Here is a 16,264-nt window from a genome sequence, read left to right as displayed (position 1 = left end):
CATTTGGGTCAATTTCAGAGTTAAGGGATGTCCATGGCCGTGGGTCCTTGAAATTAAAGGCTAGCTAGGCAACAACCACAATCAATCCCTGCGGTCTGGAACTGTATATAATCCACCCACTCCACATAACGGTACGGGAGAGTTATATAGTAATATAGGCTAAATGGGAATCACACCATAGGTTCAGTGGTTCACACTGTCACATCATTGAGCTGGTTCACCGGGATGCTCGTACCCGGTGATGGATGGAGGAGCATGTGACTCCACTGCTCGCTCCCGTGGAGGGGGCGGGAGAGCAGCGCGTGACCCACCCATCCATCCACTACGCTCGCTGCAACCTCTGCTCTCCTGCGTGGCATTGAACTTCCAGTCTCTACCAAACAAGTCATTCTACAGCGGACGGAAGCTTTAATTCTTTAAAATACACACACACACTCGCACAGCGACAACTCATATGTGACCTACCGACGGATTAACGGGTTTTAATTGAAAACGTGGAATTGTGTGTGAACACCGAAGAGAAGAAGACTGAACCCTGGTCAATATTCATGGACACAGACATTGTCCCCGAAAAGAAAAGGTAACGTTAAAGATGACTTCTGTTTGACAAGATATAAAAAAGGCTTCATGGCTTCCCCTCTGCCCAGTGTCGCTCGGCGGAAAAAAAAAAAGACGTATTTTCAACTTTTTTCTTAATTGCATTGAATATATGCTATATAATATTGGCTCGTGCGAGCTCGTTGTTGGCTATTAAAACAACCTTTGAACGTCCCGTTGTATGGTTAATGCGTTGACATGTTATACTGTGTGTGTGTGTGTGTGTGTGTAACGACGCAGTTAGCTAGCTAGCGTAGCTGCATCTGCTGTTGGTGGAAACGAGTCGCAACCAGCGTTAGCTTGCTAGCTAGCTGGTCATCTGACTGGAGTGTAACGTTATCTCCCCGGATCGGTTGCTTTTGTTTACCTTGTTGTTATTGTTCAGCCGTGTTCATATTTTAGTCCATAGTCCATGGTCGATCATGTACTAGTACTGTCGTGACCCTAGGTATCTGTATGTTGTGTTTAAGTCATCACACAATCAATGTTAGCGTTTTGTATTGTGTTTTGCTTGCTAGTTAATCTAGATCTTGATTTATTTAGCACAAAATATAAAAACAATACAAACAAATGTACACAAAATATTAAAGAAAAGTGTCAGGAGGAGGCAAGAAGCCCAAAGGGCTTATCCGAGGCCTCTACCTATGTATAAAAACATTAATAGAACATGATTAATGCAAGATTGGCTGTAGAAGTTTATAAATAAGAATTTGGCCACATCTTGATAATTCCTATTTTAATTTCTGTCATGTGTGGGAGATCACTTTTATTCTTTACCTTTTATTGTCTCAGATTATTTTTGCCAGGCCAGTGTGGTAAAGGCAAGGCCTTGTGAACTTTGACACTGGATGTGGATGTTGTCTATTGTACTATAATAATTATAACAACGTAATTGTTTTTTCAACAATCTTTTGTGGAAGCACAATTCTTCTCTTCAACAACGAACATGAAAAGCTACCTTACTCTTATAAATGAAGTGAAAGTTGTTATTGTTTCTGTCTCATTTCATGTTTCTTTGAGGGCGTGGGTACAAGTGGCGTCTATAACAATTTAGTTAATACTGCAATCTGCACATGTCAAGTTCATTGTGAAATGGGAAGTACCGTCGTGGTGCTAATGACTGGAACTGAGCTTGTGAGGTTATAGTGAAAAGCACAATTGAAACCGTCTTCCTTTTCGCCAAAAGCTGTTCATTTTCGTCCCTGTCTGATTAGGCTAGGTTACAAACATATTCTGGTTTGTTTAATTACAGCCCACAGCAGTAGAAATGTCGATGATCTTTCAGAAACGTAGGCAAAGCATTTGCTCTAAATCTGGTCATGGATGGGGAACAGGTTCAGGTCAAGTGGGTAAAGTTAACGAAATATGGCCTTTTGTGATGAACCAAAACTGTTCAGCAAACATAGCCTGTTAGCTTAACCAACCTTATTATAGTTGTTATTATTTTGTTATGTTTTTATGGAGCTTCAGCGATGATTGACCCAGTAATGGATTTAGTCAGAGGGACACAATGGATTTACCATACTTACATATATATTTACACTTGTGCTGCATTCAATTCTCAAGAAGCCAAACACTTTGAAGATTGTAACCCAGGTTTCAAATACTGTCACTGTTTGTGTGTTTCAAATACTGTGCGTGTCTGTGCTGACACACACATGCACACACAGTCTCACTCAATCAAGTCACATGACACAGATCAGTCACACCAGTGATTGCAATTGTCAATCACTGCAAGACCACCAGCCACACCCTATAAAACAGAGTCTGTCTGCAGTAGTGAGTGAGGTGCACATTACTCTGAAGCTGCTGTAGGTCTGTTCCATATTTTACCATACTCTAAATTTCCAACTTTATACATTGACCAATTGACTAAAACCAATAATATTGTGGCTTTTAGACTTCTTCCCAAACTGATTGACCTGCTGGCACAACCTGCTGGCTGTGACGCGAACGGCCTTCTACCATGCCGTTGAAGGCACAAGGGGGCGGGGCTGGCGGGCTAAGTTAGTGCAGTGAGTGGCAGTTGGGGCAAACGCAGTCCCCACCAATATTATTTACGATTCTGTGCCTATCGGTACATAACTCGGACGGCGCTTAGTCGACTAGCAGACCATCGGCCGGTCGTCACGGGCACTCGCGCCTGGAGGCGCTCGGGTGCGACTCCTCGGCCTCAAGGTCTGCTGAGTCGGCGCGCCTCCTGCGAACCGGCTGTTCGCGGCTGTGACTGTGTGAATCAGATTGAATTGGTGAATGACCATGAGGTTCAAATGTTTTGTTGTTGAAATGTTTGTTCTCATTTGATTGCTTTTTGGTTGGAATGTAGATTTATTTTGGATGTAATGCTTGTAGATAAGCTGTTGTTAATTACCGGTGATCTTGTAGATCTGTTTTTGTTATTTTAATTTGGCCTTTTTGTATACATCCAGGCCAGGTTTTTCCCCATGATAAGAAAGAGGATCATGATGGCGAGCCAACTAACTTGAACCCAACTTGAATGACTAAGAGTTTGTCCTACCAGGACGGGTAGGCCAAAGGGCAGCAGCCACACACTCACTTCCCCCCAAATCACCATACAGCATACACTGCCCTCACATTGACATTGCCCTCTGACCATTGACAATACCTGACTACCAAGAGCTGCTCAAGGACTGGATGTTGACACATGTATTGAACCGTATGTTTTTGTTTATTTTTATTTTGTTAATGCATGGTACATTTTCTTTACTCCGGTCTTCTGCCTTGTTTAATGTTACCATCAATATAATTTAACTCCTTCACTTATCACCTACCTCTGACAGCAGTATACTGGTCCTATACCATATTATGCTTTGTACTTCACACTAAGCATATGCTACAAGATACTTCTCAAAAGTACTTGACTTTTTGACTTGTATTTTGTGCTGCAATTTTCTTTTTAAACTGAATGTGAATAATCCAATTTACTAACAAGGAGATCAAAATCTGGAGAAAAAAATAATCAAATCCTCTGGATCTTGGGCTCCACATGGAAATGGCATGGGTCCAATGTAGATCATACTTCCTGTGGCCAACCTATATCGGTATGATGTATGACTCCAGTCCAGATTTGGTTGAGGTGTTGTTAGCCCAATCAATGATTGGGTGGAAATCTACATTTGAGTCATGCCGCCATTACCATGTGGATCCTGAGTTACTCATGGTTTGATTAGTGGAGGTACTAAATGTGGCATACTGGCAGTGTACACAAGAAATTTGGTGCTGATCAGCCCATCGGTTTGCAAGATTAGCTTCAGACGAGACATACTTAGTATATTACTTTAGAATTTACAAATGTAGTATTACTTTAGAATTTACAAATGTAGTATTACTTTAGAATTTACAAATGTAGTATTACTTTAGAATTTACAAATGTAGTATTACTTTAGAATTTACAAATGTAGTATTAACTCACTTATGACGTAAAACATTTACGGCACTTTTGTCAGTGATGCAATTCAGCTTAAGTGAAACAAGCTGATGCGCACTTGCACCATGTGTTTTAAGTAGATCTGGTTCTGTTTAAATAGCATTTGTCAGACCTGTGAACTGCCCTGATCTTGTTATTTCTGTGTCATCTCTTAATCACTAGGGCTTTACGTCAGAGGGAGTGGCTAGTTGTGTGTAGCAATTCAGTACAATGTACAGGCTTACACGAGTCCAATTGTCACTGTCTCTACATATTAAAAACTTTGAGTACCAATTGTGATGCTCACTGTCACTTGTGAGCACGCTTTGCGAGTGCGCGCAATTTCTTTTAAATAAAATTGAATAAAAATGGAATACAATTCTTTATAGAATTAATTAATTATTTTTTTTCCCTCAAAATATTAACGAATTGGTGTGATGATGGAAAACACTATTTTCCATCACATTTATTCAACATTGTGTTAAGCTTTGTACCAGTGTTAGATTTTATCAGCCATTTTTAAATGCAAGTCCAGTTTCAATAGTTTATCATATTTAGTCAACCTCATCCTGTTTTTAGTTTTAGTGGACTAAAAGTCAAGCATTTTAGTCTTTATCTTTGTCCAACAAAACGTTAAGTATTTAGTTTCGTTTCAGTCAACAAAAAAACGTTTACATTTTAGTCTAGTTTTAGTCAATTATAAATCTTTTAAATCTTTTAGTCTGCTCCATTCCATGCAAACTTGCCATTTTTCCACACTGATCCCAGGACAACCCAACACTAAACACCTGGTTATAGAACCAATGTCCAGTTGTACCAACTGATCCCAGTACAGCCTGACAACACAACACCTGGTTTGGTTATAATATAGAACCAACCCACACTGATCCCAGTACACAGCCAACACCTGGTTATAGAACATGGGTCTTCAACAGGGGGTCCGGGACCCCTAGGTGGTCCTTTGATTTACTTGAATAGGAGTGCCACCAAATGTTTGTGGTAGGATTTTTTTATTTTACATTAACCACTTGAACCGTAGCTTCCTTATTCTGAGGGGAACATTTGCCGAAAATAGCAGATCTACAAGCTCCCTATTTTCGGCAAAGAGATTTGGTGTACAGGGAAAAAAGAGTGAACCAAGTACAGAGCCAAAGGTCAAGTTTACAAAGTACTAAATTGAGGGTTTAAGTGGTACATTTCTGAAAAGTGAAAATCAACATAATAGAAAATATAATGTGTAAACAAACAAACATCATGTATTTACACATCACTGATGATAGTGCTGTCAAATAAGTCTATGAAGCTATCTATGAAAAAGTTTATTCTGCAATACAGTATGTTAGTGGGGGGTCCCTGCTTCATCTCTCTGACAGCTAAGGGGTCCTTGGCCTGAAAAACGTTGAAGACCCCTGGTATAGAACTATACACTGATCCCATAACATCCTAACAAGACAACACTAGCTTATAGAAGTTCAGAACCAATGTCCAACGTCTAAAAACCAGGTTAGAACAGTAATGCACTACCCCCCACGCGCGCGCTGCATGCTGCATCAAGTTGCTACAAGCTAGGCTAACGTTACTATTATTTATTGGGTTTGGTTTGGCTACAGGTTACAGACCACGTTAAAGACAGCTGACATTGCAACATACATTGACCATTTCCACTCATATTCTCCACACAATTCCTGGGGGGGGAGGGGCGGGATTATATCCATCACATCAGCCAGTTCCCTGTTCTTTAGTCCAATAAAGCCTAATTATGTTCCGTTGTCGCTTGGTGAACGTAAACTTGATAACGTTGGATGGATCATGTTGCAAACACCACGACTGGGCGGCAGAAGATAAACTGCGTCGTTGTTTTGTAACTGCTGGCAGCGCACTGCGCAGTAACTATCAATTCAACTGTGTGTGTGGCTGCACGTGCAAGCAGCTGTTCGTTTGTTTTGTTTTGACGGAAGAATGCTCGTCCCAAAACACGCTCGCCCCGTAAAAATTTCAGGCCCGGCGCCCAAATGCACTGCCGGAAACCCTGATGATGCAATTTGAGAGTGCGGTCTAGCCAACACCAACTCGAAACTCCTGAATCCCATCCAGTCCACACACTCTCCTATCTAGCATCAGGGTCTTGAGCTCTACAGTGGAACACAACCTGTTGTTTACCTTTTTAAAGATTATCTGTCAAATGTAAAGATGATAATGGAACCTTCAAAACAATCCTCTGAAAAGGTACTATTATATGTACAGTATTTGAATGTTGGCAATCAAAAACCAGTTGGTCTATAAACTTGCTCTCTTGTAAATGATCACATGCAAGGTGCATATTCTGCATAATGGTTCATACAACTATTGTCTATTGAAGTCTACAGACTGCTGCATATCTTCCTCTTTCCTTGTAACTTTAACACTACTGCTCTGTGTCAAGCCCTACAGTAATAATAGATAATCTTTTGTTTTAAGATTTAAAAGGCATTTGAAATGGTCAAACTAGCAATAGAATTTGTTAAATATATCAAGGATTCTTCTACAACTGGTTGGCTGATTGCGATCAACGGAAGCTGTATTTTTCGACCAATGGCAACACTGGTTTCATGCTTGAGGAATGTAAACAGATCTGCACAGCAACAACCAGATCTCCAGACTAACCTTTTCATTTAGGTGCACCTGCGTATAATTTATGTGCACCCAAATATTTTGACTGCAATAATATAGTTTATATTTAAACCTTTTTTGTCAGCTCCGATAAATTCTTAAAACATTATGTTAATGCTTGCAAACTGTAATAAATATAATGTATGTAGATTGTAAAGTTTAAACCTTCACTTATTTCTAACATTTGTATTAAACGGGTGCCATATGTGCTACCGACCTAGGGTTTACTTAATGACTGTGCTAAAGCCATCTTGTATTGTATTAGTAAACAAGCAATATGATGTGATCAACATTATCATTTTTGTTTACAAATAGAGCCATGCACCAGGTTTTGTTAGGAAGCGACGTCGAGGGTTCTGTAGTAGGCGAGTCATTACTGTGGTACTGCAGGCTGTTTATAGTACAACACGCTTTTTTTACTGCAGCGTGTGGCTGCTAGTTGTGCACATCAAACGCAAAAAAAACAGACAAGAGCTATAACTGACACAGACCGTGTTTACAAAGCATGACATACGGGATCCAGTATCCACACTACTGTTTTAATCGTCGAGGTGTATCTGATCCAGTGTACCTAAAATGAACCCGTTACATTACAAAAGAATGAGCTCGTCTCTGTCAACAGAGGATCACTGTTGTCACACAACAATTGGTGACCTATCAACAAATGTAATTGGCCAAATGCCAGCAGTCTGTGTTGATTGCGTTTTCAGTGTCACCACTTTTGGTGTGACAGTGTCAACCTGGCAGTCGGTATTACTTATTTGGTTGGTTCGGTATTCAATTTATTGGCCACACTGGTACAACCAATAGATTTTTGATAGATTTTTGTGCATATGTGCGACCAAAATGTTGCATACTGGAGCCCTGTCCACGTAACTCCCTTGAGCTGTACTTTCTGTACTTCCGGTTAGACATTCTCAGTAGCAGTCTTGCTCAGCATGATGGATAGTATAAAGGAAAAAACAAAACAAACACCAAAAGGTTCAGACTCTGAGGCCTTTGACATTGGTGTATAGCTGCGTGAGAGCAGAATCCCTTTAGCCTCATGCAACATTTAGCACCATGCAAGCCTATGCAAGAAATGACTACATCAGGCTTGATCTTGCTTTTAATTAAGACATTTTAACTTGTGTGTTGTTTAGGATGAATTTCAGTGGGCAGGATCATTTAATCAGAACCTGTGTGGTTTTATTTACTAGCCAGCCCAAACAAATTTTGTTTAAAAGTGTGTTGTTAATAAACGGTGTTTTATCACAGCACTCTCTATAAACATCATTTTTATTAAATTGTTTTCTTGTCTGTAAATGCTATGTACATAATTTATTTGATTTCAACAGCAGTGTGCTGTCCTTGACTTCAGCAGCACTCTGTCCTCTGTGCGTTTCCCTGAAGTGGGTTATGTAACCGACATGGCAATGTTGAGTGGTCATCGGATTGAAAGAGAGAGACTGAGACTGAATGCTTCCCTGTCAAATCTGTCCACCTTCTGATAACTAACAATGTAGTCAAAGAACAGGGGTTGTTTTATAGCTGTAATCTGGAAATTTTCATTTGAAGACCCAACATCCCACCTCATTTGTTTGTCTGACTCTGAACTAATAATTGAATAGAGTCTGGTTACATAATAGCGCTAATCATCATAATAGCCATAGCTGAATGGGTTGAGAGGCCGGCAGGGAAACGGAAGGTCCCAGGTTAAATTTCCCCCCAGAGTGCTCAATATTACGACCTGGGCAGCCACCAGCTGGGTGAAGCTGAAACTGTTTAATAAGGTCTACATTATTATTATTGATATCATTATTATTACACAAAGCAGAATGTCAGTGCTGCTAGGCATGTATGCCTATGTGTGTAGACATGTTATGTAATGGTGACCTACTGTATCTGCTTTTGTTTTTTGGCTTCTGTTTTTTTTATGTTTCATGTGACAATCAAAAGCAGTTTGTTCCGTGTTTTCTCCCAGTTCCATACACTTATGCAATTTGGGAAAGAACTATGAAGTCCAGGTAATAATAATAGTATTTATTAATAGTATCACTGAAAACGGCTTGATTCATATTCGGTACTTGTATCAGATCAAAGTACAAAAGAAGGCTAATGACACACAACTGAGCTTTTAGTTTTTCATGGCATTATTTTATAATTTTGTGTATTTTGAAGGTTTGTGCCATGTTACCTATACACTGTTGCTGAGTTTGGCTGAGACCTTTTTTTTTAAACATGCAATGCTGTTTCATGTCTGCTTCTCAAGTGTCATAGTCACCCTTAGTGTTTTGGATTCCTGTACTTGTGCCAAGGGTAGATGCCTGGGCTATGCCTGGACTTGATCCATCACTAGTGACTGTAGGCCTACCTTTCGTCTGCCACTAGACTAGCCTAGCCCAGGGGTTTTGAAAGTGTGAGGCATGCCCCCCTGGTGAAGCGCCAGAGCATTGCAGGGGCTCGCTGAGAGACTTGAGGTGAAGGGACAGTCAGTTGGATGAACAACATGAAGTTACTAGTTAATTATGCCAGCAGATCCAGGAAATGGCTGCCACATTAGTTATTATCTATATAAACTTGGCTAAATCCAACATGCATATAGAGAAATGAAGAGCACTTCTTACTTTTGGTTTCTTTTCATACTGTGCACACTGGTTCTCATTCATGTGTACTGGAGCGCTTGTGTAAACCCAAACTTGGCAATCGTACAACTCATCAGAGCCTTAAAAAATCACCTTTCAGGAGGCCAAAGGTGGAGGTAGTACCATTTTCCCGTTAGACAGCAGACCCCCCCCCTGTTCTTGTACATATTTTTTTTCCCCTCTTTTTTATTTTTTTGGTTGTACATAGTGTTATATATTGTTTTTGGCTGTTTATTTTGTAATGATATTTGAACTGTGGTGCCACTATATATGCCTATGAATTAAATACCAAGGCCCTCATTGGAAACAAGTCCGCAAGGACTTTTATGAACGGACCTGTTAGACAAAGTATTTTAAATGTAACTGTGCTGTTTTACATTTTTTGCCTAATAAAATATTCAATCAATCAATCAATCACAGTGTAGCAAACTATTACTTGACATGTCAGTTGAAAGTGGCGCATTGTTTGTTCACGAGGAAGAGACATTGGTGAACCTGACTTTTACTCTCCCTCTCTTTCTCTGTTGCAAATCGGCTATTGCAGATGGGCCTCTCAAGCATACTGTAGAGTAAGGATGAGTCTCAGTGGCATAATTAATTGTCATCTGCATTTCAGAATGATAATATTTTTAGACTGGCAGGGTTTTTCCTGGCTCAAAATTCAATGGACCTTTTGTGGGGTGACTCAGACTGTCACAAATATTCCATATTTCAATATAAAAAAATATATTCTATGTACTCAACTCATCAAGTGTTAGGGATAGTTTCAACTAACAACGAAAACAATTCTAGACTAGAATATTGGAATATTATCAGTGCAGTTAGGTGATTTGATCCTTAGAGGAAGCTAAATTTATTTTGCTGATCCATTTTCCATTAGCTCTCTTTGGTTAATTGTGTTATAAGTGCATAACAAATCAATTTCAATTAAGCTTACATTTCTGAATTGAAGGCTTTTACATTGCCTGCTCTATTTTTATAAATGAATTAATCGTATAGATGGTAAGCCTATACAGATCAAAAATAGAATATTGTGGAAAGTTCATTTTCTTCCGTAATATAATTTAAAAAGTGAAAACTTCATATATTATAGATTAATTGCGCATAAAGTGAAATATTTCAAACCTTTTATTGTTTTAATCTGGATGATTATGGCATGCAGGACAGGTCATGAATATTCATATATCAAAATATTAGAATATTACATAAGCCCACTCAAAAAAGGATTTATAATACAGAAATATATGTTAATTTATGCACTCAATACTTGATCTGGGCTACTGATTTGGGGTGCCATCTCATCTGCTGGTTTTGGTCCACTGTGTTTTATCAAGTCCAGACAGAGTCAACACAGCCATCTACCAGGAGATTTCTGTATTATAAATGCTTTTTTGAGTGGTCATAATATAATGGTATTATGTGGTAATATTCTAATATTTTGAGATATGGATTTTTGTTTTTCATGAGCTAGTATACCATAATCATCAAGCTTAAAACAAAAAAGGTTTGAAATATTTCACTTTAGTTAACTAACTAACTAACTAACTTTATGTGCAATTAACTTTTGAATTATATTACGGAAGAAAATTTACTTTTCCACTATTCATTTTCTTTTTAGATTGATCTGTATATGCTGCTATTCATGACTGCATAGTCTATGAACCGCATCATTGACACTAAATGGGCTAAATTTAAATGAGCACATCATTTACATTGCTTGTTAGGTTTAAAATGTGAGTTGGGAGAAGCACTGACATTTTTATTGGTTGTGAGTTGTGACTGTTCATTTTGTACTTTTCCAGAGTTGAAATGTGTCCATTTGTTGCATTTTGCTGTCTAAAGTATTTCCCAGAGGATCAGCCTATTGTGTGGTACCAGTCCATTAGCCACACCTTTCTTCCCTTCTAAATAGCTTAGTTCTGGAATGGGGATAACAGATGTAGGGCTACAAATAATAATTATTTTTGATTGTATATTATTTAGTATATTACAATTATTTGTTCATATTAATAACACTGTAATGCCACTCATTTAAAATCTGTTCCGCTTGCTCTGCTCTATTTGCCTAGTTCATCACATGCTGTTCATTTAGCTAACTTTACTTATTGATGCTTCCTTTTCAGGTGCTCAAGCATACATGATATACATATGCAAACTGCACATTTTTCATGTTAGAATATTTGGGTCTGTTTTAATTTGGAAATATTCCCAAATCCCTTTGATATTGCACTAGGGGCTCTTGCCCACAGATACAGATAGAAAAACTGCTTTTTTAAGTGAGTTTCTGTTCACAATTTCAATTGAGGTTAGGTATGCCTAACCTTAACATTGAAGCTGTATTTGTAGTCTTAACAATCTACAGTGGAAATAAATCAAGATCACAAATTGGATCAATAACGAGAATCAGAAATGTCACCTAATAGGTACATCCTGCTGATAACCAGGGCTAAGCATACAGTGTATGTCACGATGTTAATCAATAGCTTTCAAGGATACCTTCCAGCCATCGACCAGATCACAGACCGTATATCAAGAAGCCCAATCTGAACAAAACAGGATGTGTGACCTCTGAGTCGCAGAAATCGATCCATATGTCACATTATGGTGAGAAAAACTGAAGTCAATAGCACAATTTCATGGCTATATTTAAGCCTATTCTAATTATTGTTAAACATTTGGCTGGTGTAACAAAAGATGTGACATCATTAACCTCCATTATTGAACTGTAGCTTGATTTTAAAAAAGTGGTCTTCTGAAAGAGAAGTAGGTGTGTTTGTGCAATATGTCCATGTTGGGTGTTTTTTCCAGTAGAGCAGAGTGTGGGGATCCAAGATCATAAATGTCAGGATGATTGGTGTCGTACAGTAGCCCAGCTGTGTGCACCAGGAAGGCAGACTAGAGAATCCATGTGAACCAAGCCCCCTCACTTAGCCAATCACTTAGGGGGTTCACTTTGCTTCCTTTGGTCAGCAGCCAATAAGACGGCTGGCTAGGGATGTGTTTGTAAATTAGCTAGAGGGAGCGGGACAGCGGCTAGTGTGGAGTACCTCGCGCTCGATTGCTTGCAGACAGTCGCTCAGCTACCGCAGCCCTCTGCAGTCAACAGGCAGTCCAGTGTCTGGGAAAAAACGCCTGAATCAGCAGGCTGTCTAAGACGGGCGGATAGGCAGGAAGGATGCCAACCGTGGTGGTGTGTATGCTCGGGTCAGAACAGGACCTTGGCCAGGCTGTAGCTGACCTGCCACCTGTCTTCCGCAGGGTGAGCTCGGAGCGGAGGAAGGAGAAGTCACGGGATGCTGCGCGATGTCGACGGGGGAAGGAGTCGGAGGTGTTCTACGAGCTGGCCCAGGAGCTGCCCCTGCCCCACAGTGTCACCTCCAACATGGACAAGGCCTCCATCATGAGGCTCACCATCAGCTACTTGCGTTTGAGGACGCTGCTCAACGCTGGTGAGTGCAGTTAAACTTACTTACCCGTATGGGTCCATTATTGTATGTTTTGTGTATTTGCTTGGGGTGGAGGATGGCACATGAACTAGGTTGCTGCTCCAGTAGTCAGTTAGTAGAAATAACTTGCACTATATGAATAGTGTTTTTCTGTTAACTTTAAGGGAAACTCAACTATACTCACAGTGGGTGCTGAGTCAAAGGCGTATACTAAATTAAAAGTAGAACCTGCACACAGAGCTAAAGGTAAAAAAGACATAATTAGAAAGACCCGTTTTGATCCATTGTGGATCTTCTTCAGGTCATTTCCTGAAATGACCTGGAAAATGAGTAAGTCTTTACCTTTAGCTACTTCCAATCTTTATTTATAGAGCACATTTAAAATAACAGCGTTGAACCAAGGTGCTGTACACTCAGTAAACAAATGCATAAGGGGTGCAGGCTAGATGGAAAGAGTCTAGGGTGATTCAAATGCTAGGGAGAAGAGGTGTGTTTTGAGTCTGGATTTGAAGGTGTCCAGGGAGGGGGCAAACTTAACAGTGGACGGAAGGCTGTTCCAGAGTTTTGGACCAACCACGGAAAAAGCTCGGTCGTAGAAACACCAAATCTGTCTCAACCCTTTGCAGTCATTCTTGTGCGTGCGAGTGTGTGTGCGTGTCGCAGTGCCCTGCCCATGCAAGCATGTTTGAGCCAGCGCACTAAATTCTAAAGAGCTGGCTGATTTATGGAATCCTGATCATTACATTTTTCTCGCCCACCATCCACATTTTCTCCTTAACCCTTTCTTTGTTTGTCACTTCCCAAATCCCATTCCTTCTTCCTCTCTGTTCCAGATGAGCCAGAGGCAGTGGAGGAGACGGAACTGGACAGCCAGTTGAACAGCTCCTACCTGAAGGCTCTGGAGGGATTCCTCCTGGTGCTGTCTGAGGACGGAGACATGATCTATCTCTCCGAGAATGTCAACAAGTGCCTGGGGCTGGCACAGGTTGGTTTGCCATTTTCCTTTACTCGGAAATAAATTATTGTAATTATAATAATAAATAAATGGTAGTAGTAATACAAAAAAAGAGAGAAAAAGTTTGTCATCTGAGATTAGGTGAAATAGTGATTTATGAGGCATATAAATGATTATAATAACTGACATAATGTGGATAACATTGGCATTTTGATTGAGTTTAGACGGCACCGGGATAAAATCCTCTGGTAACTGAATTAGTCGTATATTAAGATAAATGAGTTGCAAGACTGTTAAATATTGATGGTTGCTATATTTCCACTCTCTGTTCTGTCTTTGTCCACTGCAGTTTGACATGACCGGACACAGTGTGTTTGACTACACACACCCCTGTGATCAGGAGGAGCTGAGAGAAATGCTGGTCCACAGAACAGGTGAGGAAAACATTAGGTCTGCTCCATCATAAAATGCCTCTAATGGAGAGAGACAAGCATAGACAAGCACGCAAGTCAGTGCATCAATCGCTGAAGAGCGTCATTTGCTCTAAGCTGGCAAATTCACACATGAAGCTGTCAGAACGAGTTGGCATTTCCCACTCCGGTCCTTTGGTCACGCATGATTAATGTTGTTTGGTCTGTACTCGCATGCACTCAGCATTATTGGCACAGTGCAGTGAATCATTGGTATATTTCCTAACTTGTTTTACACAACAGTATTAGGGATTTGTCTGAATGACCGCGTATTAAATTATTCGTTTCTGAGGGTCAATGTCAATTTATAACATTTGGACAATTATATATTTTTCCCCTATCCATATAAACATACGAAACGTGATGTTGATTATGTAGCACTATTTGTTAATCTCTATTCTATTATCTTCTATTAGTTCATACAGAAGGGTAAAAACTTTGCAAAAGGGTTGTCAGTACATTTTTGCTATGAAGCAGTTATGTACACATTAATACAAACTGGCAATTTAGACGGCTAAAGACAGCAATATAAATAAACCCAGAATTAAAACCATGACAAATAGACTGCATGAAATGATTTAGAGCAGGTATTTCTGTAACATGCAACCATGAAGACAAGACAGATTATTACTTCTTCTCTCATCCTGTGCTGTCATTTCAGGCTCCAAAAAAGCCAAGGAAGCAAACACAGAACGCAGCTTTTTCCTTCGAATGAAATGTACCCTTACTAGTAGGGGGCGAACAGTTAATGTAAAGTCAGCCACGTGGAAGGTAAGCAAAAAGAAGAAAAATAACAAATTACATACATTTTATTATCCTTCTATAAATTCACAAAATCTCTGAGTTTGTCACCAGCGTATCTCGAGAACTGCCCGACTGATGATCACTCGGCATGCATATCGCAGAGGAGTGATGCGTCGAGTGGGAAGTCAGTCGGTTCAGTGGATCTCCCCAAAATATTGATTAAACCGCAAATCCCCATGTATGGAGTACCCCGATGTCATCAATATTATGTCATAGGACTGACAATATACTGGCCTGGATGCCTGACACGGAACTCCATATATTGGCATAAAAAGGACACGGACAGACAGACGGGTACAAGGGGTATGCAATAACCGAGTGGGGCATGCATTCCAAACTTGCATTGTTCTTGAATAGGTCTAGTTGCTAATTCATTTCTGTCTTGTCCCTGTTAACATCCCTGAAATAAAGCTACATTATGTAACTTTCAATCTTTACAACTAACTAAATTGTATTTGCTCTCCCTGCTCTTATATTAAGACATTTAGATCCTGTGGTCTGTTTGACAAGTGGTACTGCTTACATTTCTTCCCTAAGCCAGCAAGCGTGCTCTATTAACTCGGTTGTAAAAATTCAACACTTACAGGGGGTTCAAATCTTGGGTAAAGTTAAGAGTGTAGATTTAAGTGATTGCCTTAAATAATAATTTTAAGCAGAGGCCTTGTATGCGGCAATTAAATGGAGAAATATATATATTTTAGATGACACCCCATGTCCAAAAGCCTTAGTTGCAGTCACAAATAAGATTGACTTTAGTATAAGAACATTATTCTCACTAACAGCAGCCTGTTTGTTTAGAATGACAATAAACATCCTTTGCAAGCCTTAAGCCACATTAATACTCTTTCTGCAACTCCCCAGGTACTCCACATTTCAGGTCACGTGCGTGTCTTTGAGACCCCCACTGAGCAGACAACGAGTGGACACAAGGAGCCGCCTGTGCCCTACCTGGTGCTGATTTGTGATCCCATTCCACACCCATCTAACATTGAAGCCCCCCTGGATACCAAGACCTTTCTCAGCCGCCACACCCTGGACATGAAATTCACCTACTGTGACGAGAGGTTGGTACTGCTCACTCCAAATTGTTCACACTTAATGAGGTTGCGTAAGGAACAAGCTTATAGTAAGCTGCTGTGTGCAGTGCTCTTCACTTTCCATGAATGGATGGAAGCGCAACCGTAGCCGGCGGGTGTAGTGCTCCAGAGCCACCTAGTGTTCAGGATGAGTACAACATGCGTTGAGCTCCCATTTATATTCTGTGTAAACCTGCCATCAGAAGAATTGAATAA

The 16,264-nt window shown here is 40.0% G+C and overlaps 1 protein-coding gene across 1 annotated transcript in view; it reads left to right on the top strand.

The window, feature by feature from the left end:
* The first annotated feature begins 344 nt into the window (after positions 1–344).
* Positions 345–16,264, top strand: part of hif1aa (hypoxia inducible factor 1 subunit alpha a) — a 24,498-nt gene continuing 8,578 nt past the window's right edge. The window contains exons 1-6 of the mRNA XM_080413614.1: positions 345–580; positions 12,556–12,746; positions 13,577–13,728; positions 14,048–14,132; positions 14,830–14,939; positions 15,834–16,036. Of these exons, the coding sequence (XP_080269740.1) occupies positions 549–580; positions 12,556–12,746; positions 13,577–13,728; positions 14,048–14,132; positions 14,830–14,939; positions 15,834–16,036 (773 nt within the window). The 5' untranslated portion in view covers positions 345–548. The remainder of the gene's footprint in view (positions 581–12,555; positions 12,747–13,576; positions 13,729–14,047; positions 14,133–14,829; positions 14,940–15,833; positions 16,037–16,264) is intronic.

This window comes from Gymnoscopelus braueri, assembly GCF_963280865.1.
Source record: "Gymnoscopelus braueri genome assembly, chromosome: 19".
NCBI lineage: Eukaryota > Metazoa > Chordata > Actinopteri > Myctophiformes > Myctophidae > Gymnoscopelus > Gymnoscopelus braueri.
This window is presented reverse-complemented; position numbering and strand designations above follow the sequence as displayed.